The sequence below is a fragment of the Zootoca vivipara genome, chromosome 12 (assembly GCF_965207765.1).
Source record: "Zootoca vivipara chromosome 12, rZooViv2.hap1.1, whole genome shotgun sequence".
Lineage (NCBI taxonomy): Eukaryota > Metazoa > Chordata > Lepidosauria > Squamata > Lacertidae > Zootoca > Zootoca vivipara.
Genome location: NC_142595.1, coordinates 47,584,061 through 47,611,064, shown reverse-complemented (window position 1 = coordinate 47,611,064; position 27,004 = coordinate 47,584,061). Strand labels below are relative to the sequence as shown.

General features: G+C 49.3%; 2 protein-coding genes across 6 annotated transcripts; one reads left to right on the top strand and one right to left on the bottom strand.

The window, feature by feature from the left end:
• Positions 1 to 2,074: 2,074 nt before the first annotated feature.
• On the bottom strand, positions 2,075 to 6,567 carry MRPL52 (mitochondrial ribosomal protein L52). Its single transcript, XM_035135396.3, has 5 exons — positions 6,530 to 6,567; positions 4,731 to 4,815; positions 4,215 to 4,282; positions 3,444 to 3,508; positions 2,075 to 2,239 (listed from the first exon to the last, which is right to left on the bottom strand). Exons 1-5 carry the CDS (start codon positions 6,555 to 6,557, stop codon positions 2,093 to 2,095), a joined length of 393 nt encoding a protein of 130 aa, XP_034991287.2. The 5' UTR covers positions 6,558 to 6,567; the 3' UTR covers positions 2,075 to 2,092.
• A 108-nt stretch (positions 6,568 to 6,675) lies between these two features.
• SLC7A7 (solute carrier family 7 member 7) lies at positions 6,676 to 25,652 on the top strand. Of its 5 annotated transcripts, XM_088656220.1 has the most exons (11): positions 6,676 to 6,979; positions 8,782 to 8,836; positions 10,057 to 10,599; positions 15,735 to 15,860; positions 16,316 to 16,460; positions 17,571 to 17,694; positions 18,004 to 18,107; positions 20,210 to 20,306; positions 22,902 to 23,051; positions 23,934 to 24,117; positions 25,294 to 25,652. In XM_088656220.1, exons 3-11 carry the CDS (start codon positions 10,059 to 10,061, stop codon positions 25,374 to 25,376), a joined length of 1,554 nt encoding a protein of 517 aa, XP_088512346.1. In that variant the 5' UTR covers positions 6,676 to 6,979; positions 8,782 to 8,836; positions 10,057 to 10,058; the 3' UTR covers positions 25,377 to 25,652. The 5 variants fall into 5 exon arrangements, with proteins under 5 accessions (XP_088512346.1, XP_034991284.1, XP_088512345.1 ...); XM_035135393.2 differs by lacking the exon at positions 6,676 to 6,979 and having other exon boundaries at positions 8,764 to 8,836; XM_088656219.1 differs by lacking the exon at positions 6,676 to 6,979 and having other exon boundaries at positions 8,787 to 8,836; positions 10,035 to 10,599.
• The last annotated feature ends 1,352 nt before the right edge of the window (positions 25,653 to 27,004 follow it).

Genomic DNA, 27,004 nt, shown 5'->3' with positions numbered 1-27,004 from the left:
GAAGAATGGGGTGGGGAGGGGGAGAAACTAAACACACACACACACACACACACACACGGCCTCAAAATCCCGAAGCTTTAGGGTTGGGCTTTGTGTTGTCACTCCCAGCTAGGGTCACGGGATAGAAAGAGGATTTTTTTGGAGCGGAGGGGAAAATCCCTACTCTGTTCCCGTCCCTGGCTGAGCCACTGACCCAAATTTGGCATCCAAGTTCCTGTATTAGAAAGCTTAAACAGAGACAAATGCAGGGGACAAGCAGGCAGGCTGCGCTGGAGACAATGGAAGTGTTTCGCAAAACCACGTCCTCCCAAGATCACAGGCAACACAGGCCAACCCTACAGAATCAGAAGGCTTGTTGCCATTTCTCTGCCCTCAACGGGAATGATAGAATTGTAGAGTTGGAAAGGGACCATGAGAGCCATCTAGTCCATCTTTTGCCCAAGGTGGGACTCGAACCCACCACCCCGAGAATTAAGATCGCCGTGCTCTACCAACTCAACTGTCCGAGAAATCTGAAAGCAGATCGTGAGCAGTGTGTCAGTATTCTCCCCACTTAGGATTTCCCAGATACTGGCATCCTTGCTCCGATAAATTTCAGAGGCCGCCGTTTGCACAAAATCCTCCAGGGAAAATCAGCAACAGGGCCAAAGACTTAACCGTTTTTAAATTATTATTATTATTATGGCACCAGAAATTACAAGCGTAACCACTTTGTTAAGGTGTAACAATACTGTGATGCTCGCTGCAAAAATGGCTACTGGGTGTGACAGGAAACATCCCACCCTATTAGGGAAAAAAAGGGCAATTTAGGAGGGGTAGAGAACCACCAGAATAGATCATTGCGGTAGCGGTGAATGTGTGGGAACCTCTTTTCCATTGGGAAGGAATATTTTTGTGTTTGTGTGTGCACACCTCTGCTTTTCAAGTCCCTCGTTCTCAGCCCTTGATCCTTCTTCCTTCCTGCATTGCTGTGACTTCACCTCCAGCAGGCAGTGGTTCCCACGGGGCCGAGAGAGGGAAGGTGAAAAAAAAAAAACATAAAGAAGCAGCGAGCCATCTCAAGAGGGAATCTAAATGGCAGGAGGGGAAAAGGAGCGCTCCCTTTTCCAGAGGAGAGGGCCAAGATTCCTTCCAGCCTGGCTTACGGCCACCAGGAGGTCTGCAGCCAGGCTGAGATCTCCTCCAACCTAAACACACACACAGTTCCTCAGGCCAGCTGACAAAGGCAGAAAAATATTAAGTGTGTAATCCTGCTGACTCTCTCCAACCCTTGTACCTCTCTAACCCTTAGGCTGTACGGTTCGGGGAGAGGTAGCAGTAGTTTAAGCTTCTCTTGGAAAACCTCCCTGGACTCCAAACTGCTAGGACAGTGGAGCAAGGGAAAGCACTTTGCACGTGCTTTTGGGTCCTCTCTGCAGGGTTCCAGGGCTCCTTTAACAGCTACAGATTATTTGGGTAGGCCTTTGCAGCCTAAATACTTCCCCATATATTTTAATTTCTCTCTTCCCCCCCCCCCACCCAGTTTTCAGATTTTAGTTTCTCGAAGTTTAAAATGTCAGAGGTCCAATCTAGGTTTCTGATTGTTTGCAGCAATGTGTTATTGCTGTAAGGCACGTTTGAGAACCTAGATGAAAAGAGAGGACGTGCAGTTTGAAACAAACAAACAAACAAACAAACAAACAAACAAACAAACAAGGTTCCCAAAATTTTCCATGGCTGTTAAGAGTGATACAACAGTCCTTTAACATGTATGGTGGGGAGGTGACTCTAAGATGCGTGACCCTGAGATGAGCTTGTTGCAACGCCCCAGCTCCTGCCCAAACTGTTTTTTTAAGCCTAACTCACACACCCATAAAGCTGCATTAAAATTGATCCTCTGCCAAGCAGTGACCGGCTATTGTGCTAAAGGACCACCATTTTGTCCCACTTCGCCCTTAACCCAAACAAACAGGAGCTGCAGGTTCCATTTTCTTTGGACAGGAACGTTCTAGAAAGGCTCTCGATGGAACAATCTGGTGGTTTCCCCACTGCAAAAAAGGGAACGTTTAAAAAAACAAACAAACCAAGCCCCAAATTGGAGGGGTGAAAGTATTTATTCGGGGTCTTGCTTTTGGGAGCTTCCTTTAGGTTGAAGTCTGTTGCGTCGCTTTTCCTCTGCCTTTCGCTCTCGTTCATCCTGCTTAGCTTTCCACTTCTCCACCCCGTGATCCATTTCTGCGGAGATCATGGCTACCCGACGCTGAGGAGGCAAGGTGGAGAGTGGAGTGAGCTCAGCGCCTGAGGAAATCCTCAGCGGCCATTGGACAGCCGTCGTCTCTATTGGCCCCATCTGCATTAGACGTTCGAAGCAGTATCATACCACTTTAAACTGTCACAGCTTCTGCCCGATTCCTGGGAACCATAGTTTTTAATTTTTTTTATCACACCCACACCCACACAACCAAGCAGTATATAAATTTTAGGAAATTTAAAAAAAATTAGAAAAGGGTTCTGAGTATTGTTAGGAAACCACTATTTCCCTCAGAGAACTATCATTCCCAGAGTTCCCTGTGAGGAAGGACAGATTTGTAAGCCAGTCTGAGAACTGTAGCTCTGCTTGGGTGATTCTCTCTATCGCAGCCTATATTCATATTGGATCTGGAACGGTTTCTACACATGAAATTGCTTTTGAACAGCGTTGTTTTCTTTGTATACATGGAAAAAACTTTTTAACCTATGGAATCTTAAAAATCGCTTCTACATATGGAATTGCTTTTAGCTGTGATGCTTTTGTAAACTGCGAAATCAATTCAAGGTGTTTTAGGGGGAAGCAATTCATACGCTGGATCAAATAAATAAATAAGTACATAATCCGTTGCTGAGGGTACATTACGTTACACCATGAATTTTAAAACGGGTTTCAAACTGCACTATCCTTTCTCAAGAAATCTTGAGAACTGTTCAGTTTTATTCCGGAAGGCACAAAGCTAAAATTCCAAACGTTCGTGGGTAGCGATGGGATTCACACTGGTTTAGGTTCATAGCTTTAATGGAAACCCACCAAGGCTCCTGCTTTCCATCCATCCTTATCCCAGTTTCAAGAGGTGAAAGAGCTGGCTGAAGTTTCTCAGGCAGTGGGCACTCTGCATATGGTCATAGCAACGTACCTCTGAACATATGCAGACTTAATTCATGGGATCCAGGACTGAGCCTGCCATTTTAAAAAAACAAACAGACCTCTAGAGAGAAAACTCCCTGCCTCAGAACCCACTGGATCCTTTTCCTATAGGGCAACAGCATAGGAATAGCTCCAGATCGGCTCATTTCCATCTGTTGTTACCCCTGTGTGAGGTTTTCCAGCATTCTGCCAATCCAGGAAGCCCCACCCTCTTCCGTAACGGAATTCCAAAATTCCCCCTAAACCAGGACTGCTACGGCTCTTAGGCGCTCTGGCTCCCACTTACAGCCAAGTTTTCGTTCTTTTCCTTCCGACGGAGATGATTTTTCATCGGTGGGGCTGGCCGCCCATCTGGGGTAGAGAGAGAAAAAGGATACAGATTCTTGCTCCCTCCCCGTATGCTCAAAAGTACAAAAAAAAGTAATCTCAATTGCACCTCACGCCAGGTTGTTAAGGTTATTTCAACACGGATGCATGCTCTCTTCCAGCCTTCCCAAGCTGGCGCCCTCCAGAGATTAGACTACAACTCCCATCACTCCCAGCAAGGGGCTGATAGGAGTTGTAGTCCAACAACCTCTGGAAGGCGCCTGCTTAGCAAAGGATGCTAGTCACACCCTTTTACTGCGCTCTCAGATCACGACAGATAGCAACAAGTTTTATGGGCCAATTATTTATTTTAAAAAATTATTTTTATTAAAGATTTCTTAGTTTACAAAAGTACGTGCAATGTCTCTTTTTTCAAGCTGCGTTTTCTACAGATCAGTTTCATTTGCTGTGAGACATTAGTGTTACATTAGGAAGAAAAGGGGGAAAGAGGTGGAGGGCGGAATGGTGATTATGGGCCAAATTTTAACACTAAAAGTTAGTGCACTTAGCAAAGTACACTGGTTCTCTTCCAGATTAACCGAGCTGTGAGTTGGGGTGGAAGAGGAGATTATAAATAATGACCTTGTTGGTTCAATGGTCTGATATCATGTAAAGGCAATGTTATTTTTATTTTGCAAGTCTGCAGCCTAAATACAGGAAAACAAATAAGATAAACACCCATTTTTCTTACCAGCAAACGACCAGTCGGGAAGGTCTGTTAAGGGTCCGTAATGTGAAGGGTTTATAGGGAAACCGTGCCTGGAAGGAAGTATACAGAGAGGGCAAAGTCATTTGCAGTGCTGCCAGAAAAGTATTAATAATAATAATAATAATAATAATAATAATAATTTATTATTTATACCCCGCCCATCTGGCTGGGTCTCCCCAGCCACTCTGGGCGGCTTCCAACAGAAAAATAAAACACAATAATCTATTAAACATTAAAAGCCTCCCTGAACAGGGTTGCCTTCAGATGTCTTCTAAAAGTCTGGTAGTTGTTTCCCTTTTTGACATCTGATGGGAGGGCGTTCCACAGGGCAGGCGCCACCACCGAGAAGGCCCTCTGCCTAGTTCCCTGCAACTTGGCTTCTCGCAACGAGGGAACTGCCAGAAGGCCCTCGGTGCTGGACTTCATAATAATTATGAAGTAAGATGAAGGATCACTCTCTAGCTCTGAAGATAGCCCCCCTCTATCTCTGGCACTCACTTCACTCTCCAGGCCCCACCAGACTGATCGACAGTACTGCAATGGAAGGTGCGAGATACCGAAGCAATTTTTGCCAGCCGAGGTCCTGCAGGGTTGGAAGTAGAAAGAGAAATTCAGGACTCAGTTAGAATCACGGTGCCTTGTACTCTTGAAACCACTGCATATAGATGAATATACTTTAGGGCAGTGGTCCTCAACCTTGGGCCTCCAGATGTTTTGAGACTACAATTCCCATCATCCCTGACCACTGATCCTGCTAGCTAGGGATCATGGGAGTTGTAGGCCAAAAACATCTGGAGGCCCAAGGTTGAGGACCACTGCTTTAGGGGACCCAAAGCTTTCTAAGCCTTCTCTTGGTAACTGTTACAACCACCCTGTTAGGCAGCTCTATACTATCATCAATATCACCATCATCGTTAAAAATGCTCCACTGCCCCAAGGCTACCACCAAGTTCATGGGCAGAGGCAAAAATTGACCTGAGAACTTTGCAAGAATGACGTGCTGTGTGGTAGAGGAAAGCAGGTACTCATTCCCCCCCCCCCAATTATGGCAGGAGTGGGGAAAACCTGTAGCCCAACATTCACCAAACCTGTGCCCTCCAGCAGTTTTGGACTCTATTTCCCATGGTAGTTGGAAGTCCTACACCTGGAGAGTCAAATCGCCTCTCCCTCTCCTTACTTTATAGGAACACAAGAGAAGGCTACAGGATCAGGCCAACGGGCCATCTAGCCCAGCATCCTGTTCTCACAGTGGCTGACTAAGATGCCTGTGGGAAATCTGCAAGCAGGATTCGAGCCATCTCGGCTTTACCATCTATTCACCTCTCAAATCTTCGCTCACTTGCCAATAAAATGGATGAACTGGACCTTATTAATCTAGAAAACTCCAGAAACTCCCAATATGCTAAAGAGGAGGCTTACAGGAAAGGAGTCAGATTTTTGTACAGCCAAGCTAGGAATGCACTGACGAAGGAGATTAAAGTGGCAAAACGAAGCTATGATTCAGTCTCAATTCTCAAACAGGCTACTCTTTGGAAGAATTTACAGAACATTACTGAATATAAGAGAACATCTTATTCTGCTCCAGAGAGTCAAAAAATTGGCAACTGACCTGAATCAGTTTTATAGCAGGTTCGAAAGTCAAGCATTATCAACTAGTGCCATTCAGTTGGCGCCAGAGGCACCAACAACCACCTCAACCTGTTCTGAAGTCACTCCGCTGGTGATCTTGAAATAGTGTTCTGCACACTTTGTATTAAGTACATTTACATTGCAATGTAGTCGAAACAAAATTCCAAGACAAGTACTGTATGTTAGTACTTGGCCAATAAATTATCATTCTATTCTATTCTATTCTATCTACCCACTTGCAACTTCTAGCAACTGGTATTTCATAGGCACAACAGTACAATAGCATAATGCTATAGCCAAAGCCGGTGCATAAATCAGTTATAACCATTATGGGCTCTGGCAACGGGTCGTGCTTAAAATGTTGAAAGTCATATTATATTTTCATCGCAACACACAAGCAAAAGAAACTAAGCAAATGCCATTTAGAAATTATATATAATATAATATAATATATATATGCGCCATTTTAAAGCCATAAAAGTCGCACTCCCCCCGCTTTAAAAAAAATTGTTAGAGAGACAACTGTGCATGTTTCACTTTCCAGAATTTTAACACGGGTATAATTCTGGAACAGCAACCTGCGATGATAGTAAGAAAAGCATAGAGCATCCTGCTTCTGGACAGCCCCGCTCCCTTCCCTAGCTCTCCCACCGGTAAGATTTCCGTACCCAGCCTCCGAGCCACGCAAGCTGCCATTTTGACACTAAACATCGGAGAAAGGGACCATGCGCTTCCGTTCGCAGAGGTTGTACGGAAAAAAACACACACCTCCACTGGGAGTCGCCATTTCTAAATGAGCGCCGCCATTTTTGGGATAATTCGTCAGCGGAAACCAGCCACTTGCGACCGGAAAGGTCGCCTCATCCGGAAGCCTTGCGAGACGTAAAAAAAAGGCCAGGAGGGCGCCATCTTGTACGGATCGTTTCAGAGTTCTAAGAAAAAACCGTAGGAAAGAGGAGAAAACGCCCGAAGACTCCGTAAACCCGGTCAGATATAGCTGCACATTCCCACAGGCCCCGCTCCAGGGCCTTGGGAACGTGAGCTGATCAATGTTCCTAGTTGCCTAAGGGAGATATTTTCATTAGTGAGAGCAGCCATTTTGGTACGGGGACCAGGATGTGAGTACCGGCAAACGAAGCGCGGCGCCATTTTGTGATTTAAACCGGAAGCTATATCCCCACTCTCTGTATTGGGTTAGGGAACACGCTCTGCGTCGCCTTTTGACGTGAAAGACGCATTTCCCTTTCAGAACTAACACCTCAGTCTCTTAACACAACCCATAGCCTCAGGAAAGGCGGCGTTTTTGTTTGTTTGTTTATTTATTTCTGACGTGCCCTGACTGCCATTTTTCCTAAGGGCGGAAAGGGGCTCTTTGGCCATCTTTGAAATGGGCAAGGCTTTTCCGTCGCCATCTTGGCCTTTGGTTGCTAAGGAAGCCGTCGCCCTTGGAAACGGCATAAACAGGAAGAGGAGTCGCTTTGTGGAGTTTTTTGCTGGCAACCTCGGACTCCTGGGTTCCTGGAGGCTGGGTGCATCAAGTTGCTGCCCCCCCCCTTGAAGGAACTTAGTCTTTAAGCACGTGTATAAAACATATATTTATTAAATTATAGATTTATAAAGCTCACATTTATAAATTGCGATCTGATATATATTGAACAGGCGTGCATGTATGGTTCATGCAAGTGGACTGGAGCCCAAACCCGCTTGCATTTCAGTGAAGCCAAATCAATGCGTGTTTCTGCCTGTGATACAACTGAAATAAAAGGCGCGGGAACACAGCCAGTAAAAAAGGTAGCAGCCCTAAATTTAGCCACGGGGTGGGGTGGGGTCGGGGTGTTAATGTAACAGGATGAACCCCTCCCCTGCTGCTCTTGTCCCAATTCTCCCACAGCGTGATCCTGTGAATACTTGCTAGGTCCTCAGTCCCACGCTCTTTACTGAACGGGGCTTGCTCCCAGGGAAGTGTACAAAGGATTGTGCTCTTGCAGTGTAATCCTGTTTCGTGTCCCATTTGAATTCGATTAAGCTTATTCCCAGGTAGGTGCGCATAGGGTTGCAGCCTGGTTCAAAGCCATTATATGATTTGCAAACGTGGAATAATGTGTGGCTTACTTTTATCCAGAAAACAATTTCCAAGTAGCCAGGATGCAGGGTGTGTGTTGTGTAGCAATTGTCAAGAATCGCACAGGACTTTTTCTGTCTGAATAAGAGTTCGGTGTGGCTTGGAAAGTTGCCATCGTGTATGATCTATACAGTCTGGGAAAAGATAACATTTGAAGTTTTGGATTCCCAGTTGCCGTTCATTTGTCAAGTTGTGAAAGCAACAACTCCCCTGCTCCAACTCCCAACTACTCCTATGAGAAGCGAAGGTTAAGTTGGTGGATCATAGAACTGTATAGTTGGAAGGGACCCGAGGGTCATCTAGTCCAATCCCCTGCAATGCAAGAATGGTGGCGAGATTTTCCTCTTGAACCAATCTGACAGGCTTGGTTGCCTTCAGGGCTGATAACCTTTGCATTTTGAACCATTTGCCCCGGTAGGTCTAGCAAGCTGCCGATTCCCACAGGTCTCTTTGTCTCTGAAGAGGCACTCTGTGTGACTTGGGAGGCTTGACGTCTCACAGGATGCATAAGGGGGCTGCTGCGGGAAACTGATAGCGCCATTTGTGAGGGTGCGCACCCGTGAGACGTTCCTGCAGGAAGCCAATTCTTGGACGGCTCAGCCATGGGGTGCCCTAGAGGCACTGCCAGTCCTCTTATCTCCCATAGCACTCCCCCTGCCCCCACCTGGCACCAGACGGACCTTGGACTCGGCCAATGGCTCACCCTCCTTTACCCCCCCCTCACCCCGCCCCCGGCAATCCCGGTTAGTTCCTCATGTTAAAAGTGCTGTTCTGGCAGCTTCTGTCTCTATTCTTAAGCTGGCGTGGGGATAAGACGACAGAGCAGCCAGCAGGAGGAACTACACTGTGGACTGTGAGTATCTGTCAGTTTCTCTTTCCCATCACCCCCATCTATATACCCCTTTCTGTCCCCTAATAATATTGTGTGGGTGGTGGGTTTTAATCCAGCCCCAGAACTGCTCTCTCAAAGCTGAAACCCACCCTCTCTTTTCCTGGTTCCCAGCCCCCTGGATTCTCCGCCCCCCTCCCCGGCACCTCTCCCTGGGCAGAAAAAGGAAATCCACAGTGCATAGCTCCCAACCTCCTTAAGATTACCCAACCATTACCTGTTTGAGCTGTTCAGATTTAAGAGATAGTGTCTAGGTAACCTCAGTGCCCCAAACTGGCTTGCTGGACTCGCCTTCCAGAAATGAGGATCAAGGTTCTAGAGCTCACCCTTTGCAGCTCTTCAGGCAAATAAGAGGTAAGAACCAGGCCCTGGGTCCCAGTATTTGGGAGGCAGAGGGACATCTGCCCGCTTCTAGCACTTGCTTGTCTCTTGGGATGATAGCATGCTCCCCTCCCCGGGAAAGTAGAGCCACTCCTGTCCAGTTTCCTACCTGCCTGTGCATGCCAGCTTACACCCCCATCCTCTTTTCTCCCAATGCCCTGTCGAAACTTGCGCCTCCTTGAAGAGAACGCCATCCTTTTGGGTGTTGTACCTCCTAGAGCTACTACTTCATATTAGCAAAATGTGCCTTGAGTACAGCAGAAACGGGAGAGTGTTCTTCAAGTTGTTAAGGAGTTTGGGAACCGCTTTCTTTAAAGTGCAAGAGACAAACCCATCTTCTTGGTTTTGAAAGATGCACTAGAGCTCAAACGCCTCAGGTCCCCAAACACCTGAAAGATGGCCTACATCCTGACAGACCCTCTTAGATGCTTAAATTGGCAGAAGGGGTCCTCTTGGTAGTTCCTCCCCCCTCTGAGGCTGGGGTGTAGGTGGAGTGGCAGGCCAGGAGAGGACATGATCTCTGGTGAACCCCTAAGGCGTGGATCTTCCTCCCCACAGACATGTGTCTGGCACCTTCATTATACAGCTTCTGGAGGATGCTGAAGGCTGAAGACATCCCTCCTTACCCTGGATTTTGACTCTTGAGGCGTATATTTTTATCTATATGATTGTAAATTGTCTCAAATGGTCTTTAATGTTACGTTTCAGTGATGCAACCTGCCCTGGGAGACCTTATGGTTGCAGGGCAGGTAATAAATAATAATAATAATAATTATAACAGAACCGTTCCTCTTCTTGCCAAGCTATGGCCAAGACCACCCGCTACGAGCCGACTCCTCAGGATGAGCTGCCGGCCAACTCAGTACCCAACGGGACCTCGAATCCCTCCTCCCGCCAGCCCCTCGAGGACTCCTCCGGCAAGTCTCCCGACGACTCCATGAAGCTGAAGAAGGAAATCTCCCTGGTCAACGGCGTCTGCTTGATCGTGGGCAACATGATCGGCTCTGGCATCTTCGTCTCGCCCAAGGGCGTGCTGATGTACAGTGACTCGTACGGCCTATCCCTTGTGGTTTGGGCCATAGGAGGGCTCTTCTCTGTCTTTGGGGCCCTGTGCTATGCAGAACTGGGCACCACCATCAAAAAATCGGGGGCCAGCTACGCCTACATCTTGGAGGCCTTTGGGCAGCTGCCGGCCTTCATCCGCCTGTGGACTTCTCTCCTCATCATTGAGCCCACCAGCCAGGCCGTCATTGCCATCACCTTCGCCAACTACCTGGTGCAACCCATGTTCACGTCCTGCGAGGCGCCTTACCTGGCAGGCCGACTCTTGGCCGCCGTCTGCATCTGTGAGTGAGACTGCCAGTGGGCACTGTGGGGAGAGGTTGGGGAGGACTTGGGAGAACCCAGCGGGGCTGAAAAAAGCCCTGGCAGAAGTGCCTGAGCTGATTCAGCCTCAGGTGGGCTGACAGGCAGCCCTTTTCCCCCCTTATCTAATCTCCCATTGTTCATTTATCTCTCTCTTCTGCGACCTTTCCTTCCCAGTTCTGGGAAACTCTTTCCTTCCTTGGCAATGGTTTTGAATCTCCGGTGTAAGGGAAGCTTCAGACTTTGTGCTTTGCCAAAGCTCCACCTTGAGCTTCTGGAACTGGGTGTGGGATGGACCCAGGAATTCTGACACCCACAACATGCCTCTCTGCTTTGGAAGGGGCGGCGGGGCACGGGAGCATAATTTGGGGGGGGGGGAAGGGGTTACTGGGTGAAACCAATAGATATGGCTGTTATCTCAGATAAGGCCCGGCTTATAGCTCCCCTTGCCCACAATACATCTCACTCCTCTAGTTAGACATAAAAGACAAAAGAACGATTACCGCCTCACCAGGGCTCCACAGCCTTGATCAGCTGCCTTTGTTAGAAGTTAACCTTGCACCTCCAAGCTGGAGAGAGATAGAATCATAGAAGTGTAGAGTTGGAAGGGACCCTGAAGGCCACCCATCCTCATTCTCCCCCGCTGGAGCTCTAGGGTGGTCTCCAGGGAGAGCGAAGGGGGTCCTGAGTCTCCGCTTCCCTCTCTTGCGGAAGATGAGTTGGCATCTGTTTGCATCTGGGCAAGTCCGTGCCTGCTTGAAGCTGTTTGGGGCTGGGTTTTGCCACCTGTTGCCTCCTTGGACTGAGCAAGATGGGTGTATTTGATCGGTGGGGAGGGACAGGCACTCTGCACATGCTCAGAAGTGACACCGCTTTCACACCAAGCCTTTCTGACTCATGGTCTTGTGATCCACCAGTGGTGTCTAAACCTGGCGCGAGCCTCTCCTCTGGGGCCTCTCGGCTCTCTGTTCCTCCTAACCCTGCGGGTAATTCTGGGTCTCTCTCAGGAAATGACCGACTTCAGCTGGGAGACCTGCAGTGTGCTGAGTCGGCAGCTGTTGTCCAGATCCAGCTGGCGAGAGACGCAATGTCAGGCTCCCCGAAACCGCTCCCGTTGCAACACACAGGAATGTGCCGGCTGAGGGAGGCACGAGGTCAGGCATGAATGCCAGCGGCGATGGGGAGCTAGCTGAGAGCACCCCACAAGCCCAGTGTGTCTTCAAGCAAAGGGGGTCGGGAGAAGGTTAGAGCAGAGGATTACGTGCCCCCCCCCCCGCTGCTACCCAGGTCCTCAGTGCTTCACAAATGCTAACTCAGTAGCAACAGGTCTGTAAGTTAGGCCAGTGTAGTCATCCCCATTTCTTCACAGATGTAGAAGCTGAAAGATTCATTAACCTTAAATTTGGGATCACCCCAAAAAAACCTATTGTAGGGCAAGATTTGAGGTGGGGAACTGGGGAAACTGGGCTGCTTCATGCTTGGGGAATTGCTAGAGCCATGTGCAAGTGAGTGTAGCTCACGGTATGTGTGGTTTTCTATGTTCAGAGCATGTCACCCGCCTGATAAGAGAGAGGAATTTATGGCCTTGTTTATAAAGAAGCAGAGCCGCTGTTTGCAAGGTGTCCCCAGTTCCCCCCTGCTCCTGCCAATAGGGAAGCTCCATTCATACCCTGGAGCTGGGGGGGGAGGGAGGGACACCTTCTCTGTGCCCCCCTGACCTGTGTCTAGCATCACCCTCCTGTCAGGTTTGGGTGTCTGGTGGAAAGCTGAGTCCCACACAGCCCCTTGAGTCACAACAACTTGTTCCTGGAATAAAGATAAAGGTGAGCAGGGGAGAGAAGATCAGAGCGCCAGGAAAGGGATAAACAACCAACTTCTCCACCTCCTCTCAAGGAAGTCCCATCTCCCACTGAGGGCTCCCTTGGACAAAAAAACAAGGACACCAGCCAGGAATACCAGAGCAAAACAGCAGCCAGTAGGCTTGGTCTTTATTGAAGACTGTCGCGACAGGACTCCCACCTGCCACCAGGTGAAACAAGATGGAAGCCCCCGTACAAAAGAGAACCCAAACTTTTTAAAGCTGCTAATCCCCATGTTACACGCCCCCCCCCCAAAACTACATCACTACTACATCATGGTCACATCATGAAAGGTGAGGTCTGGTGGCGGTAATCTGAGCATCCTGGACCCTGCCCCATGCCTCCCCTTGCCCTCCACCAAACATCCTTCAAGTGTAACAAAAGAGATATTTACATTTCCCTGTTTCCCAGCCAAGTTAATCACACCCTTTTGTCTTCACCTGGGTTTGTTATTTCTGGAATGGCTACCTGTCTGGCGCTTAGGTATCAGGATGCCATGGATTATCACTTCAGGCAGAGGGGCTGCTGAGTAGCTGAGCTCACATGTCTATATGAATGTCTGAAGTTTTCCCAGTGAGCCAGTACATAGATTGCATTTATCAGTGAATTTTATACCTTTGGTATTGTGCAGCAGAGGCCCTTTGAATAGATAGGAAGAAACTGCGATGAAGTGTTTTGTGGGGACAAATCACAAAAGTCACAAAAGTGATTGTGCTGATTTTGGTAGTGGGCTGCAAGTGCATGATATCTGCTGGAGGGGCAACCCCCCCCAAAAAAAACCCTATACATAAATTCCTGCAACACCTCCCTCTTAATTCGAACTCTGGATGACTGTTTGTGCATTAGCCACAATCCTTGTTAGGTTTTCCCATGTTGTTTGGTTTTGTTAATGTTACCTTTTTTATGAGGGGCTAGGATGCTGATGGGCCCCCCCAAGTTTCCCAGCCTGCAGAACCACCATCCCTGCTTTGCATCCTCCTTGAGGATCCATGCTGTGTCTAGAAGCTAGCCCAGAAGGGAAGGTGGGAAAGGTCCCCCCCCCCTGACACACCCGCCTTCAGACATAAAAAGACCAGGAGCTGCCTTATACCAAATCAGGCTGTTGGGATCTGCCCGGCTCATTGCGAACACAGACTGCCAGTGACTTTGCACGGTTTCGTTTCAGGCAAGGGCGCATTCTCTCACTTCTGCCTGGAAATGCCATCAGGGATGGAAACTGGGACTTAGGCAGAGCTGGTGCTCCAAACAGCTAGACCCCACTCCTTCTCGGGACTAGGAATAGGTGATAGACTCTGCGCCCTGTGCCCCCCCCCCGCTTTTGCTCAATCTCTTAGGCGCCATGTATCTCTCAGATCTCACACATGCAGGAAACGAGGGGAATGAAGGTCGCCTTTTAGTTGGGGCAATGCTGTCCCGTTTGTAGGTCCCCCATCTTGATAGAGTCGGTTTGCTGAGAAGCCAATTTCCCAATGCTTACTTTCGCTCTCTTTGTCACTCGGCCTTGCATCACAACCCAGGAAGGAAGTAGGAGAAGAGAAGGTTAAGGGGTGATATGATAGGCATGCTCAAATATATAAAAGGATGTCATATAGAGGAGGGAGAAAGGTTGTTTTCTGCTGCTCCAGAGAAGCGGACACAGAGCAATCGATTCAAACTACAAGAAAGAAGATTCCACCTAAACATTAGAAAGAACTTCTTGACAGTAAGAGCTGTTCGGCAGTGGAATTTGCTGCCAAGGAGTGTGGCGGAGTCTCCTTCTTTGGAGGTCTTTAAGCAGAGGCTTGACAGGCATATGTCAAGAATGCTTTGATGGTGTTTCCTGCTTGGCAGGGGGTTGGACTGGATGGCCCTTGTGGTCTCTTCCAACTCTACGATTCTATGATTCTATGATTCTAGGACTGGAAGGCCAGGGCTATGAGGATTGGACTGAGCTCAGCAGCTGCGTTAATTTTCCATGGGAATAAACAGAAGCCAAGCAAGTAGTGGGGGTCCGGGGAAACACCTCCCCACCCTTTAAAATCGCAAGGAGTCAAGATTCAGATTTTGTCCCGCAGTGATATCTCATGAATACACACTCTTTCTCACATCTAGGATAAGGTTACCAGATTTTTTCCCCCCAATGAATCCAGGGACACTTTCCAACTTCAGTGGATTTTTTATGGAGACTGATTTGTAAATCCGGGGACTGTTCCCCGGGAAACGGGGACACATGTTAACCTTAATCTAGGAGAATTGGTGCATGTGAGAGCATCATCCCATGACAATAGGAAATGGAGGTCGCAGGGTCATAGTGGTGTGTGTGTGTGGGGGGGGGATCTGTCCTCCTTTGTGCCTGGTCCTAGACTAGAGATGGCTAACCTTCTTTGGAGCCGGGGCTGCATTGCCTCCTTGCAATTCCTCCGGGGCACACATGCCAGCCACTCAATTGTGCATCGCAAGACAGACAACATGCCCCCCCCCCTGCAGAGAGGCTTCCGTTCCTAGCAACTCATGCCCAAGAGACCCACAGTTAAGGGGGCAAGGAGTCCCCTCCTTCACCAGGTCACTCTAGGGGTGCAGCCACCCCATTTGCCTGAGAATGCCTTGGAAGGTTTGGTTCAACAGGACTAGACTTTTGCACCTTTTGTTTTATTTGCTCCTCGTTTGGAGCAACCGAGGACCTCATTCCTTCCAGGCAAAATGTGACCCTCCAGGCCTCTCTGTCCAGTTCTTAGAACGCTGCTCCGCAAGCCGCATCCCTCAGCAGCCCTCCTCTCTCTTATCCTTGAGGGCTTTTGCCTGGCTGGATTGTGGCCTTGATCTGCGATGTTGTCTAATGTTTGCCTGGGTAGAGAGAGGTGTGTGTAAAAAACTCTGATTCATACTTTACAAAGGTAAGAGTTGCCTCTCTTGCTCCACCCACTTTTGTCACTGGCCTCACCCACGACTGGGAGGTGGCCCCCAGGAGGTTCTCTGCAGGGGAATGTGGCCCTTGTGCTGCAAAAAAAAAAGTTTCCCACCTCTGCACCGAGAAAATAAAATGGAGTCCAGCAGAAAATTACTGGGCAGCTGCGTCAATTTCTCCCTGTCCCTCTCCTCTCTTTCTTTCTCTTTTCCCCTTTTAGGAATCAACCACTTAGGCATGTATTTATATTTCCGTATTGGATATACGTTTGAAATCGGAGAAGGGAAGGATTCAATGGGACTTTGCTGTGTATGTGGATGTAGTCCAAGGGCCCCTTGCCATGGGATGACTTCTGGCTTGTTTCCTCTTCCAGGCCTCCTCACATTTGTCAACTGTGCCTATGTGAAATGGGGCACGCGGGTGCAGGATCTGTCCACCTACGCCAAGGTGCTGGCTCTCATTGCCGTGATCATCGCCGGCGTGGTCCGCATCGGGCAAGGTAATAATATCTTTTTATTACGGTCGGGGCACTTTTGATGCACATAGGCATAGAAGCAATGGAGCCTTCTTGACCTTTACTGTGTTTCAACCTCACAGCCTTTTGGTGTAGGCCTGTGTGCCCATTCCGCAGTGGGAAAGTTGAGAGTTAGTGGTCCCCTCCAGGCCACTCACTGAACCCACGTCTGAGGCGAGACTTGAACCCAAAGTCCAAACCCAGACAGACTCACACCCCACTTTCCCACATCTTTTGGCTTTGTGGGCGTCTGTTTGCACCTGGACAATTTTTGCTCGACAGCCGCGAGCGTCTAGCGATGGCTTGCGCGAGGGAACACTGTGTCAGCACCACAGATGGGACTTTTGCGCCTCTTCCACTTTTTCCTCAGGCAGGATGTTTTTTTCATCGCAACTAGAAGTTGACCGATTGACAACGGATGTGGTTATCTTTCCCTGTAGGACATTCGCAGAACTTTGCCGACCCTTTCGAAGGATCCTCCTGGCACGCGGGGGACATTGCACTTGCCCTGTACTCCGCCCTCTTCTCCTACTCGGGGTGGGACACCCTCAATTTTGTCACCGAGGAAATCAAGAATCCTGAAAGGTCAGCATTTGCAGAGGATAATGTGACTTCCGTCCTCAGCTAGCGAGACCGATGTGTTTTTTGGCATTTTGTGTGGAATGAGGCTGCAGGGACCGATTGGACAGCGCCTGTGTGATCATCCCTAGGGACAAGCAACATTGTTCCCTCCTTAAAATCTGTGCTCTGCTTCCAAAGGAATTGAAACTGACTAGCCTTAAGTACTGCCCCCCCCCCCGCATCTTCAGTCTTTCTCTCTGGTCTTTAGTTGGGCTTTCTTCTGCAGAGACATGGATAAGAGGCTTCTCCATACTTTGCCTGGAGAGTTGCTTTTAAAACAGCTGAGCGAGTGCTCTCCCTCTTGCGTACTTGAAAGCACATCATACAGTTTCAAAAAAACGAGAAAAGAAAATGTGTGTGTGTGTGATGGAGTTGTGGTGGCAGAACGCCCGGTTCCTTTCCTCATTTTAACGGGCTTTGTTTGGGATGGGCTCTTGTGGAGGAGCTCTGCCATCTAGTTGCCACAGCTGGGCATTACATCACAATCCGGGGACAGCTGAGAGCGGCTCAGCTTGCTTCCTGGGTCCTGCCGTGGGCTTGGCAGTGAAGGGGGACGCTGTGTGAAGCCTAGCATAAAAAGTATTGGGTTTTGCAGAGCAAGCTGTAATCTAAAGATCCACTTTCGGCTAAAGAATTGTTTAAAGGGATCTCGGCAGGAATGTTGATTTGATTGAATCAAATAATAGCTTGGCTTAAGAGGGAGGAGGTGGCAATCTTGCAATTTTCATCACAGCAAAGCGAGTCTGCAGAGTCAAGCACTATATTTTCTGCTTAGCTGGAGCATTTTTTAATTTAACACCCTGCTCCGCCGCCTGGTAATAATTTTTCTCAATATTCTTTAGTACAGCAGGCAAATGAAAATAAAGGAAGCCCAGGGTGACACAGTTTCTTAGGCTACTTAGGGAGCAGGGGATTCTGGGAACTGGGCTTTGCAAAGCAGCTTTCTAGGGCCTCTGGGTGGTAATGTGGGCTTCAGTGTATTCTGCTAGCCCTGGGCAGGAGTAGTGCCAAGGGAAGTATGATGTGGGCGGTGGAAGAGAGTTAACATTGTTTTTCCTCACTGCCATTCCTCAGGAACCTTCCCCTCTCCATAGGCATCTCGATGCCCATCGTCACAGTGATCTACATCATGACCAACTTGGCATATTACACAGTGCTGAGCAAGACGGAGATATTAACAAGTGACGCTGTGGCCGTGGTGAGCAGATCCCGTTCCCTCTTCCTCCCGCCCCCGAATGACAGGTCACTTTGGAATCCAGTGGGCTGGTCCACGGGGGGCCATTAGCGTGGATCATTTACTCAAAAGAACAACTTCAAAGGGACAGTAGTACAATATGAAGTAATTTTTTTTGCAATGATTTGCAATGAGGTGCATTCCTCCTGCCTCGGCCTCTTGGAGTACAGGCACAAGTAGTCTCTTGTTGAGTTGGGAATGAAGTTTATACTAGAAACCCCCCCGCAAGGCATTCACCAGATCATTTTCTTCTCATGTTCCTCTTCCTTTCAGACCTTTGCCGATCAAGTTTTTGGAGTTATGAACTGGACGATCCCAGTTGCTGTCGCCCTGTCCTGCTTTGGGGGGCTGAATGCTTCCATTTTAGCTGCTTCCAGGTAACCTGCATGCATCTCTTGTTATAAAGATGTATGTCTGAACCCATATGCCTGCCCAGCACTTGTGTGCATTCCTACACACCCTTCCGACAGGTTTCGGGCTTTCCGCTAGAGTTCACATGTGCGTTTGCTACGAATATGTTCTCATGCAAGAAATTACGAGAAGTTCTCATGCATGAGCAGTAAAGAAAGGTTGGTTTATTACATGAAACGAGAGACAAAGCGTATAAACGTTGCTTCAGGCAGCAGAGTTGCAATATAAGTGGGCAGCAACTTGTGGAGTAAAAGAATCCCTAACTATTCCCCAAAGCCTAAAGAAAATGAGCGTGACAATTTTGCTACAGAACCTACAGTAAAAAACAAAGCAAGAAAGGTGAGGGGAAATGTATACCTGTCCTATCGACCTCGGTACAGTATATCTGAAGGAGCGTCTCCACCTCCATCACTCTGCCCGGACACTGAGGTCCAGTGCCGAGGGCCTTCTGGCGGTTCCATCGCTACGAGAAGCCAAGTTACAGGGAACCAGACAGAAGGCCTTCTCGGTAGTGGCACCCGCCCTGTGGAATGCCCTCCCACCAGATGTCAAAAAGAAAACCAACTACCAGACTCTTAGAGGACATCTGAAGGCAGCCCTGTTTAGGGAAGCTTTTAATCTTTAAGAAATTAGTGTATTTTAATATTTCTGTTGGAAGCCACCCAGAGTGGCTGGGGAAACCCAGCCAGATGGGCGGGGTATAAATAATAAATTATTATTATTATTATTATTATTATTATTATTATTATTATTATTATTATCGTGACTCCTAGTGTCAGGCTGGTCCTTGACCGCATTAGAGTCAAAAGGGGACGATGTTGGTGCTTTTAAGATCTCACCAACCACTGAAAATCTTAGGGTGTTAGTGCTGCTTTGAGCCAATGCATTCTCAACATTGAGGCGACAGGGTCTTTGGGATGAGTGATTTGTTAGATCACCTACATTCCTATTCTGTTGTCTTTTCCTACAGTTTCCTGCCTATTTCCCTATTTTGTTTACTCTGCATAATTGGGACTTGAAAGAACATAATCCTAGTTAGAAATGACAAAACTGGTTACCTTGTTTGTCTTCTGAGTTTATCTTGCTTTTGTCTACATGGACCCCATTCTTTTTACAGGAGGTGTAAATTAAATTTTGCTGGTAACACCAGATTACTGTGCTAGTCTTTACCTAAAGTATTAAGAAGGTCAGGAAGCCTTACATGACACGTTCACGATGAGGAGTTGTACCAGGGTCAAGAAAGTTCCTAACGGAGATCTCCTTCTATATCCAATTATGTCAACTTTTACTCGTGCCCATGATCTTCAGAAATAAACCATAGAAAACATTCAGATTGGCCCATGCCATTACACTCCCAGCCCTGGGAGTCATTCGAAATGTAATTTTGGAGCCCTTCCGCGAATGGATTAACACCCACTCATTTTCACCCGAGGAACCGTGAACCACATCGGGGAGGGGGGAAATGTCAGCATGCCAGAGAGGCCGTTTAGAAACTAGGTAACTCTCCACTTTTGTGCAAAGATTCTGTTTTGCACAGAAGTCTTCCCCCATGTGGTAAAGCTTCTTACATGTGAGAAAAATAAATAAATGCCTGGATTGACCCTTGGAAACTCACCTGGGATCCTAGGAAACTCAGTGGATACATAGCCATATGACGGCTGTGTTCTCCGTCCACAGTTGGTGGCAAAATGGATCTGAATCTGCCCTAATTTTATTTCATTGGAGGAGGCAATGTGCCACCCTGTGGGTATAGCAAACCTCTCTAAGTGCCAAATATATATCTGTTTCTCAGAGGTAAAGTTAAGCAGAGGAAGAGGGATTGCAGGAGTCTGGGGTGTGGAAGTCCTTTGGGAATGGCTGGTGGTTCCCTTGTCTGAATGGAATGTCCGTTCTCTTGTTCTTTTGAATTGGCACAGTGGATTCTGAGAACTGTGCCAGCCCACCCCCCCCCCCGGGGGGGGGACAGCCTGACCCCTTGCCCTGCCCCTCTGTGGGTCTTAGTCATCAGCTAGGACAATTCTGCTTTGCCTCAGCCAGCAGCTTCCTTATGCTCCCTCGCTCTTGGCAGGTTGTTTTTCGTTGGTTCCCGCGAGGGGCACTTGCCTGATGCCATCTGCATGATCCACGTCGAGCGGTTCACGCCTGTGCCAGCGCTGCTTTTTAACGTAAGTCCCGGGTAGCCGGGGAGAACACTCTAGTCTGCATGGCAGGGGAGGAAGGGAAGCCAGTCTTCAAAAAAAAAAAAGAAAAGGAAAAAAGCAAAAGGAAAAAAGGACTCTTTGTAGCTCTTGGCAGCCTTCTACCGGGGCGGGTCACTGGCTAAAGACTGCCGCCCTGATCTCTTAATCGGCTTAGATGAGATGGGGAAAACTGAATTTGTTACTGATCAAATATTTTGGAATGCAAGCTTATTTATTGGACTGCTGCATTTCAATTAAAAAACCCCTGTGAATGAACACAGAGAGGAACCGTATGCCTTTTTATTCAGAACTAGTGGAATTCAGCCCGTTAAAATAAACGGGCGCTAGAACAGATTTTATTGATTTTTAGTGTGCAAAGCAGAGAGGCTGGGACCCAAGAGCAGCGCATGGGGTGGAGGGAAGGAAGTCAGGTGGGCCGCCGCTGCCGCCGGAGCTTCAGGGTTGCGAGGGGGGGGTAACTTCGTTGCTCCAGCAGGCGGAGCAGAACCGGCCAAACGGTTAACTAAGGCCTGATGTTGCTGAGTCACAGAGCATAATTCATCAACCCAGATCTCTTTACCTGTCGAGACTTATCATATAAACATTAATACCTTCCAGAAGATAATCAAAGAACTGCTGAAATTCATCTGAAGCCCCACTGTCATCGAGTAACTGGGTGGGTGGGACTGATGCTCCAGGGGCAAATGCCCCTTTGTCTGGGATCTGAGGGGTAGTTCCCTCACCTGCAGGAATGATGGGAACGGGTGTGCAGCCCCGCCGAAGCTGCGGCCGTGGGAGGGGCCAGCCGCCCCCCCCCCACGCGCCGCCGCCACAGAAAGAGGCCGAATTGCGGCCTTCTTCTGGGCGCCCGCTGCCCAGCTGGGCTCAGCGGAGCACCCCAACGAAGCGGCGGCTGTGGGAGGGGCCAGCCGCCGCCCCCCACGCGCCGCTGCCACAGAAAGAGGCCGAATCACAGCCTTTTCTTGGGCGCCCGCTGCCCAGCTGGGCTCAGCGGAGCGCCCCGACAAAGCGGAGTAAACGGTAGGCAGAGGTGGGGGGGGGGAGAGAGCGTGTGTGTGTGTGCGTCCTGTCTCTCCGTCCAATCCCTGTGTCCCTGGGGTACATGCGCAGTAACCCAGGGACACACGGGACAACTTGGATGCAGGGACACTTGGACTTTATTATATAGGATCCCATCCCACAGTGTCTGCAGCAGGGGTAGGGAAGGAACCTTTTTCATCCTGAGGGCCGCATTGCCTTCTGGGCAACCTTTTGAGGGCCGGACACTGAAAACCCAGAAGTGAATGCTTCTGTTTTCGAACACACCTCGGGAGTCAAAAGGCTTCCGAGGCGCGCTTTTCATTTTTTTCTATTGACTTTGCAGCCAGCCCTTTGATCCTTGGTTTTCAAACGTTTTGGAAGTCGGACGGACATCCGGAACGGATTACGTTCAAAAACCGAGGTTCCATTGTAACAGCTCCCTTCCGAGGCAATGTGCAAAATATAATTTAAACAACCGAAAGGAACACCAGGCAAATGTAAAACAATATAAACCAGACGTCCCATGAAGAAATTTCCCGAAACTGCAGGCTGGGGGCACCCGTCTTATCTCGACAGGAATGCTCTTCCACGGAATAGGGGCAGCTGCGCCAAAAGCCCTGCTCTGCGTTCCTGCGGAGCAGCCTTTCTCCGCAGACCACGGCAGCCTAGATATCGCTCCATCTGTGAGGCAAACAGGGCTGGGTCTTGGCTGCGAGGCTGTCCTAGAAACCACCAAGACAGCTGCCCTCAGCTCCAGGAAGGAAGATGGGGGAATCAAGCGCCATGAGTCAGCACCCAGAATAGCACAAACCTGCGCTCCTGGGAGATCTTGTGGGGAGAATGTGGGTGGCCCTTTTTGGGAGGTCTGAGTTCACGGAGTCACAGTCTTCAGGGAGAGATGTGTCTGTGTGTTTGGTTAGACGGTGGATGCTGTGTTATTTATTGCATTCCCCTCCTTGTTTAATCCCCACAACAGCCCTGAGAGGTAGGCTAGGCTGAGGGACTCAGTGACCAATCCTAGGTCACCCAAGGAGCTTCATGGCCAAGTGAGGATTTGAAGCCTGGTCTCCCAGGTTCTGGTCTAATGCTCTAACCAGGCATGTCCAAAGTCCGTTCCGGGGGCATAATCCGGCCCGCCAGTCGGTTCAATCCGGCCCTCGTGGCAGTTTATTTCCTGGGGTAAAAAAAGCTCAACGACTTTGGGGTAAAATCAAAAAAAAGCTCAACTTCAATCCTTAAAAAAGGTCAACAACAGCCCTTCACTTCATCAAATCTGGCTGTCTTTGAAAAAAGTTTTGACACAGGGCTGGCTCTAGGGGTAGGCTGGGTGGCGCGGGGCGCCAGGGCGCCGGGTTGGCAGGGGGGCGCTGCACAGCGAAGCCGTGCGGAAACCACGCTGCGCGCTGCGCCCGCCCACCAGCTGCGGGAAGAAACGGGCGCCTGACCCGCTTAAGACGGCCCTGTTTGGACACCACACACCGACTTCCTAGCAGAGCTTATCCCACTTACCAGCTATTCCCCCCCCCCCAATCTTCACAGGGAGCCATGGCCCTGATCTACCTCTGCGTAGAGGACATCTTCAAGCTCATCAATTACTACAGTTTTAGTTACTGGTTCTTTGTGGGCCTGTCGATCGCGGGGCAACTCTACCTACGCTGGAAGGAGCCATCGAGGGAACGTCCCCTCAAGGTAGGGCAGGGAAAACCCTCAAAACTCGTCTTTAAAAAGATAAAAAGGATCCCGCAGCCTGCTGTTTTGTGCTTAAATTCACAAGGCACGATGCACGCTGTCTCTCGATTGCTCATTTAGGCGTTCACACCCTTTCTTGTGAACGGTACAAAGCGTTTTGCTGCATGAGACCAAAGTCCACCGTGTCCGGTATCCTTTGCAACAATCCCAGCCAGCAGGAAGCAGTCCGCAAGAAATCAGCCAGCGGTTCTTTGGGCTGCCTTCCTAAAACCGAGCTGCCACTCTCGCAGAGCATTTGCATTCTGCCCATACCCCAGCATCCTTTGCAACGCCGTGGCCGAGACTCCTGCCAGGAGGGGATGGGCCTGAGCTCGGCCATAATGGCTTTAATAGGCAGAGCAGTGCTGGAAATCAATGGCCCCCAGACTCCAGGAAAAAGGGTAGTAGTGTAAGGCTGAGAAAAGTTGATGAAAAGTCATTTCTCTCTCTCTCTGCATAATAGTAGTAATAATTTTATTATTTGTACCCTGCCCATTCTGACTGGGTTGCCCCAGCCACTCTGAAAGCGTGCGTGGCAATGAACATTAGCTTGAGATGGCTCCAGAAAGGGGATTGTTGCATTCCCAGTGTGGTTGCTGTGCTTGAGCTTCCATGTTCAGGTGCAGTATACCCCCCAAGGACTAGTCGACTGGAGGCGAAGAAAGTTCATGGCCTTCCTTATGATCTCACCCCGCTGGCTGCTTATTGGAAAGAGACTCCTGTACCCGTTGAACCGAGCTTGTTTCCCCTCAGTTCTTTGGAGGAGAGCCTGAGGTGAAGGCTGGGAGGTAGTTTGAGATGCCAAGTGCCTGCTTGACACCCCTTTTTTTCTTTCCCCACCAGCTCAGCATCTTCTTCCCCATCGTCTTCTGCCTCTGCTCTGTCTTCCTGGTAGCCATCCCCCTCTACAGCGACCCCATAAACTCCGCCATTGGCATTGCCATAGCAGCTTCCGGACTGCCCATCTACTACCTGGTGGTGAGGGTACCTGAGCAGAAGAGGCCGCACTTCCTCCGCCGGGCTGTGGGTGAGTCTGAGGGGCAAACACCCCCCCCTCCATTTCACCGATGGCTTCTTAGCTCTCCCTGCCCCACGGCTAGAACAGCTACGCTTAAATTGCAGAACAGAAATTAGCGTTGGGTCCCCATATCGGAGGGAGCTTTGTACTTTCCCCCCCACGATGTCTGTAACAGCAAACAAATGTGCTCAGTCTCTCCAACAGCCCTTTCAGGTGTTTGAATCATAATCTCTTAAATCAACTCCCTTCTCTAGGCTAAACATACCCAACCCCCTCCCAAGTCCCTATGAGGAAATGCTGAAGGGAGTCTGGTGCATTTAAGTCCTGGAGACGAGTAAGAGGGGACACGGTAGTCATCTAAAACTGGGCTGGTTCTCCCTGAAATATTTAGTGGTACCTTGGTTGTCAAACTCGTCGAGTCCATTGGACTTCCGGAATGGTTCGAAAGCCAAGACTCTGCTTCCGATTGGCTGCAGGAGCTTCCAAAAAACGTTTGCAAACTGGAACGCTCACTTCTGGGTTTATGGCGTTCTGGAGCCAAAATGTCTGAGTACCAAGGCATTTGACAACCAAGGTACGACTATATTAAAAATGCAGGATCCATGTTGCATAATTAGACTGTAATGCGTAGGCAGAGTTGGAGGGTGATTATCATTATTATTCTAACAATCACCCTCAAAACCAGGCATCCCCAAACTTCGGCCCTCCAGATGTTTTGGACTACAATTCCCATATTCCCCAGCCACCGGTCCCGTTAGCTCGGGATCATGGGAGTTGTAGGCCAACGCATCTGGAGGGCTGCAGTTTGGGGATGCCTGCTCAAAACCACCTGCCGCTTGAGGCTTGGACTGCAGGGGTTGCCAACTTTTCTAGGGCCCATTTGCAAACTGGAGAAACTGTTGCATCACTCACTCACGTAGAGCCTGCAGGATCAGGCCAATGGCCCCTATAGTCCAGCATCCGGTTCTCAGGATGGGGCCAATCAGATGCCCGAATGAGAAGCCTGCAAGCAGGATCTGAGCGCAAGAACCCTTTCCCCTCCTGTGCTTTCCAGCAGCTGGTATTCTGAAGCATTTCTGCCTCCAACCGTGGAGAGACAAAACATAGCCACTCCACAAATGCTCCCATCCTCAATCCTGGCTCTCTCTGGCCTCGACCTGACGTGTCCCTTTCCTCCCTCCGCAGGCTCCATGACGCGGCTCATCCAGCTCGTATCCTTGTGTGTCCTGACGGAGATGGATCCCGACACAGAAGCGAAGGATCAGTGATCGAGGAAGTGGGGAAGCCGGTTTCTCCCCCTTGCCTGCGCCTTCTGTAACAGACTCTTTGGTGACCTCTAATTTATTGTTTGCTACTTGCCCAGACCCATTCGTGAGGAAGTCTTTGGGGACTTTGTCGGAACGGCCGTTGCAGGAACTGAGAGACTCGCTCGCCTATTTTTGTTCTTGTCTAACGCAGGAGTGTCTGTGTGTCCTTTCACCCTCGGCAGCTAAGTCCCAATAAACCCTGAGAGCCACAGGTTTGCCTGTGGACAATGATTCTTACCTTCACGTCTGCAACCTCCGAATTCTTGGGCCTGCTGTCAAATGAGCCCCATGGCAATATTAAGACACCACTTTAAACAGTCAGACCAATGGCTCACCCAGCTCAGGCCTGTCTCTGCTGACTGGCAGTGGCTTGGCAGAATTCTCTCCCTGGGGATTGAACTTGCGACCTCCCGCATGCAAGGCAGATGCTCTAGCTCAGAGCTCTGCCCCTTCCTGTCCACGCTTAGGTTTTGCCGCCTCCTTCCTTGAGTCCCTCCCCTCCTTGCTTTCGTTTTCTTCTCAGTGAACCCTTTTTCACAGCCTGCCAAACCTATTCCTCCTAGAGTCCACTGGAATGCAAGTATATGCAGAATGTACAAAAGATGAGCCTTGTGGATCAGGCCCATGGCCTATCTTGTGCAGCATCCTGTTCTCACTGGTGGCTTTGGGAGCTGAGTGCAAGAGCACTCTCTCCTCCCCTTTCCAACAGCTGGTATCCAGAAGCAGCCAGCAGCCATGGATAGTCTTATCCTCGCCTAATACACTTTAAAAAACCATCACTGCCTCCTGCGGCAGTGAGTTTCATAGTTTAACTATCCGCTGTGTGAAGTAGAACTTTATCTGTCCTTGAATCTTTTGACATTTCGCTCCACTGGGTTTCCACGAGAGTCTAGTGTTACGAACGAGGGAGAAAACCTTTTCTCGGTCACCTCTCACTCACCTCTTCTGTAAACCAAGTGCTCCTTCTCCTTGATCATTTCGGTTGCTCTTTTCTGAACCTCCAAAATAATAGAATCATAGGGTTGGCAGGGACCATGAGGGTCACCTAGTCCAACCCCGCCACACAGGAATCTTTCACCAAACGCAGGGCTCTTTATATTATTATCACCCAAGGGCTCATGGCCTAAGATGGTTTTGGAAGAGCAAAGCTTCGCTTTAATCCCTCTGAAAGAGAGAGCAGGGATCTGGCATGCCAGGACTACAAGAGAAGACCCCTAGCTGGATCAGACCAAGGAGTTTGTTGTACTAGTCTTGCGTCTCATTGATTGGGTGTTGCCCGGGGAGCCAACAAATGAGGCATATAAGGCAACAGCCCCCTCCTGGGTTGGGCTCCGTTCTCGCAGCCCACACTTCCGGTATCCAGAAAAAGGATAGGGAACCTATGTCCCACCTGACCTTTTGAAACTACAACTCCCATCATTCCTGACCTTTAACCTGGGGGCTGCTGGAAGCAGGAGTTTAACATCATCTAGAGCAGGCATCCCCAAACTGTGGCCCTCCAGATGTTTTGGCCTACAACTCCCATGATCCCTAGCTAATAGGACCAGTGGTCGGGGAAGATGGGAATTTTAGTCCAAAACATCTGGAAG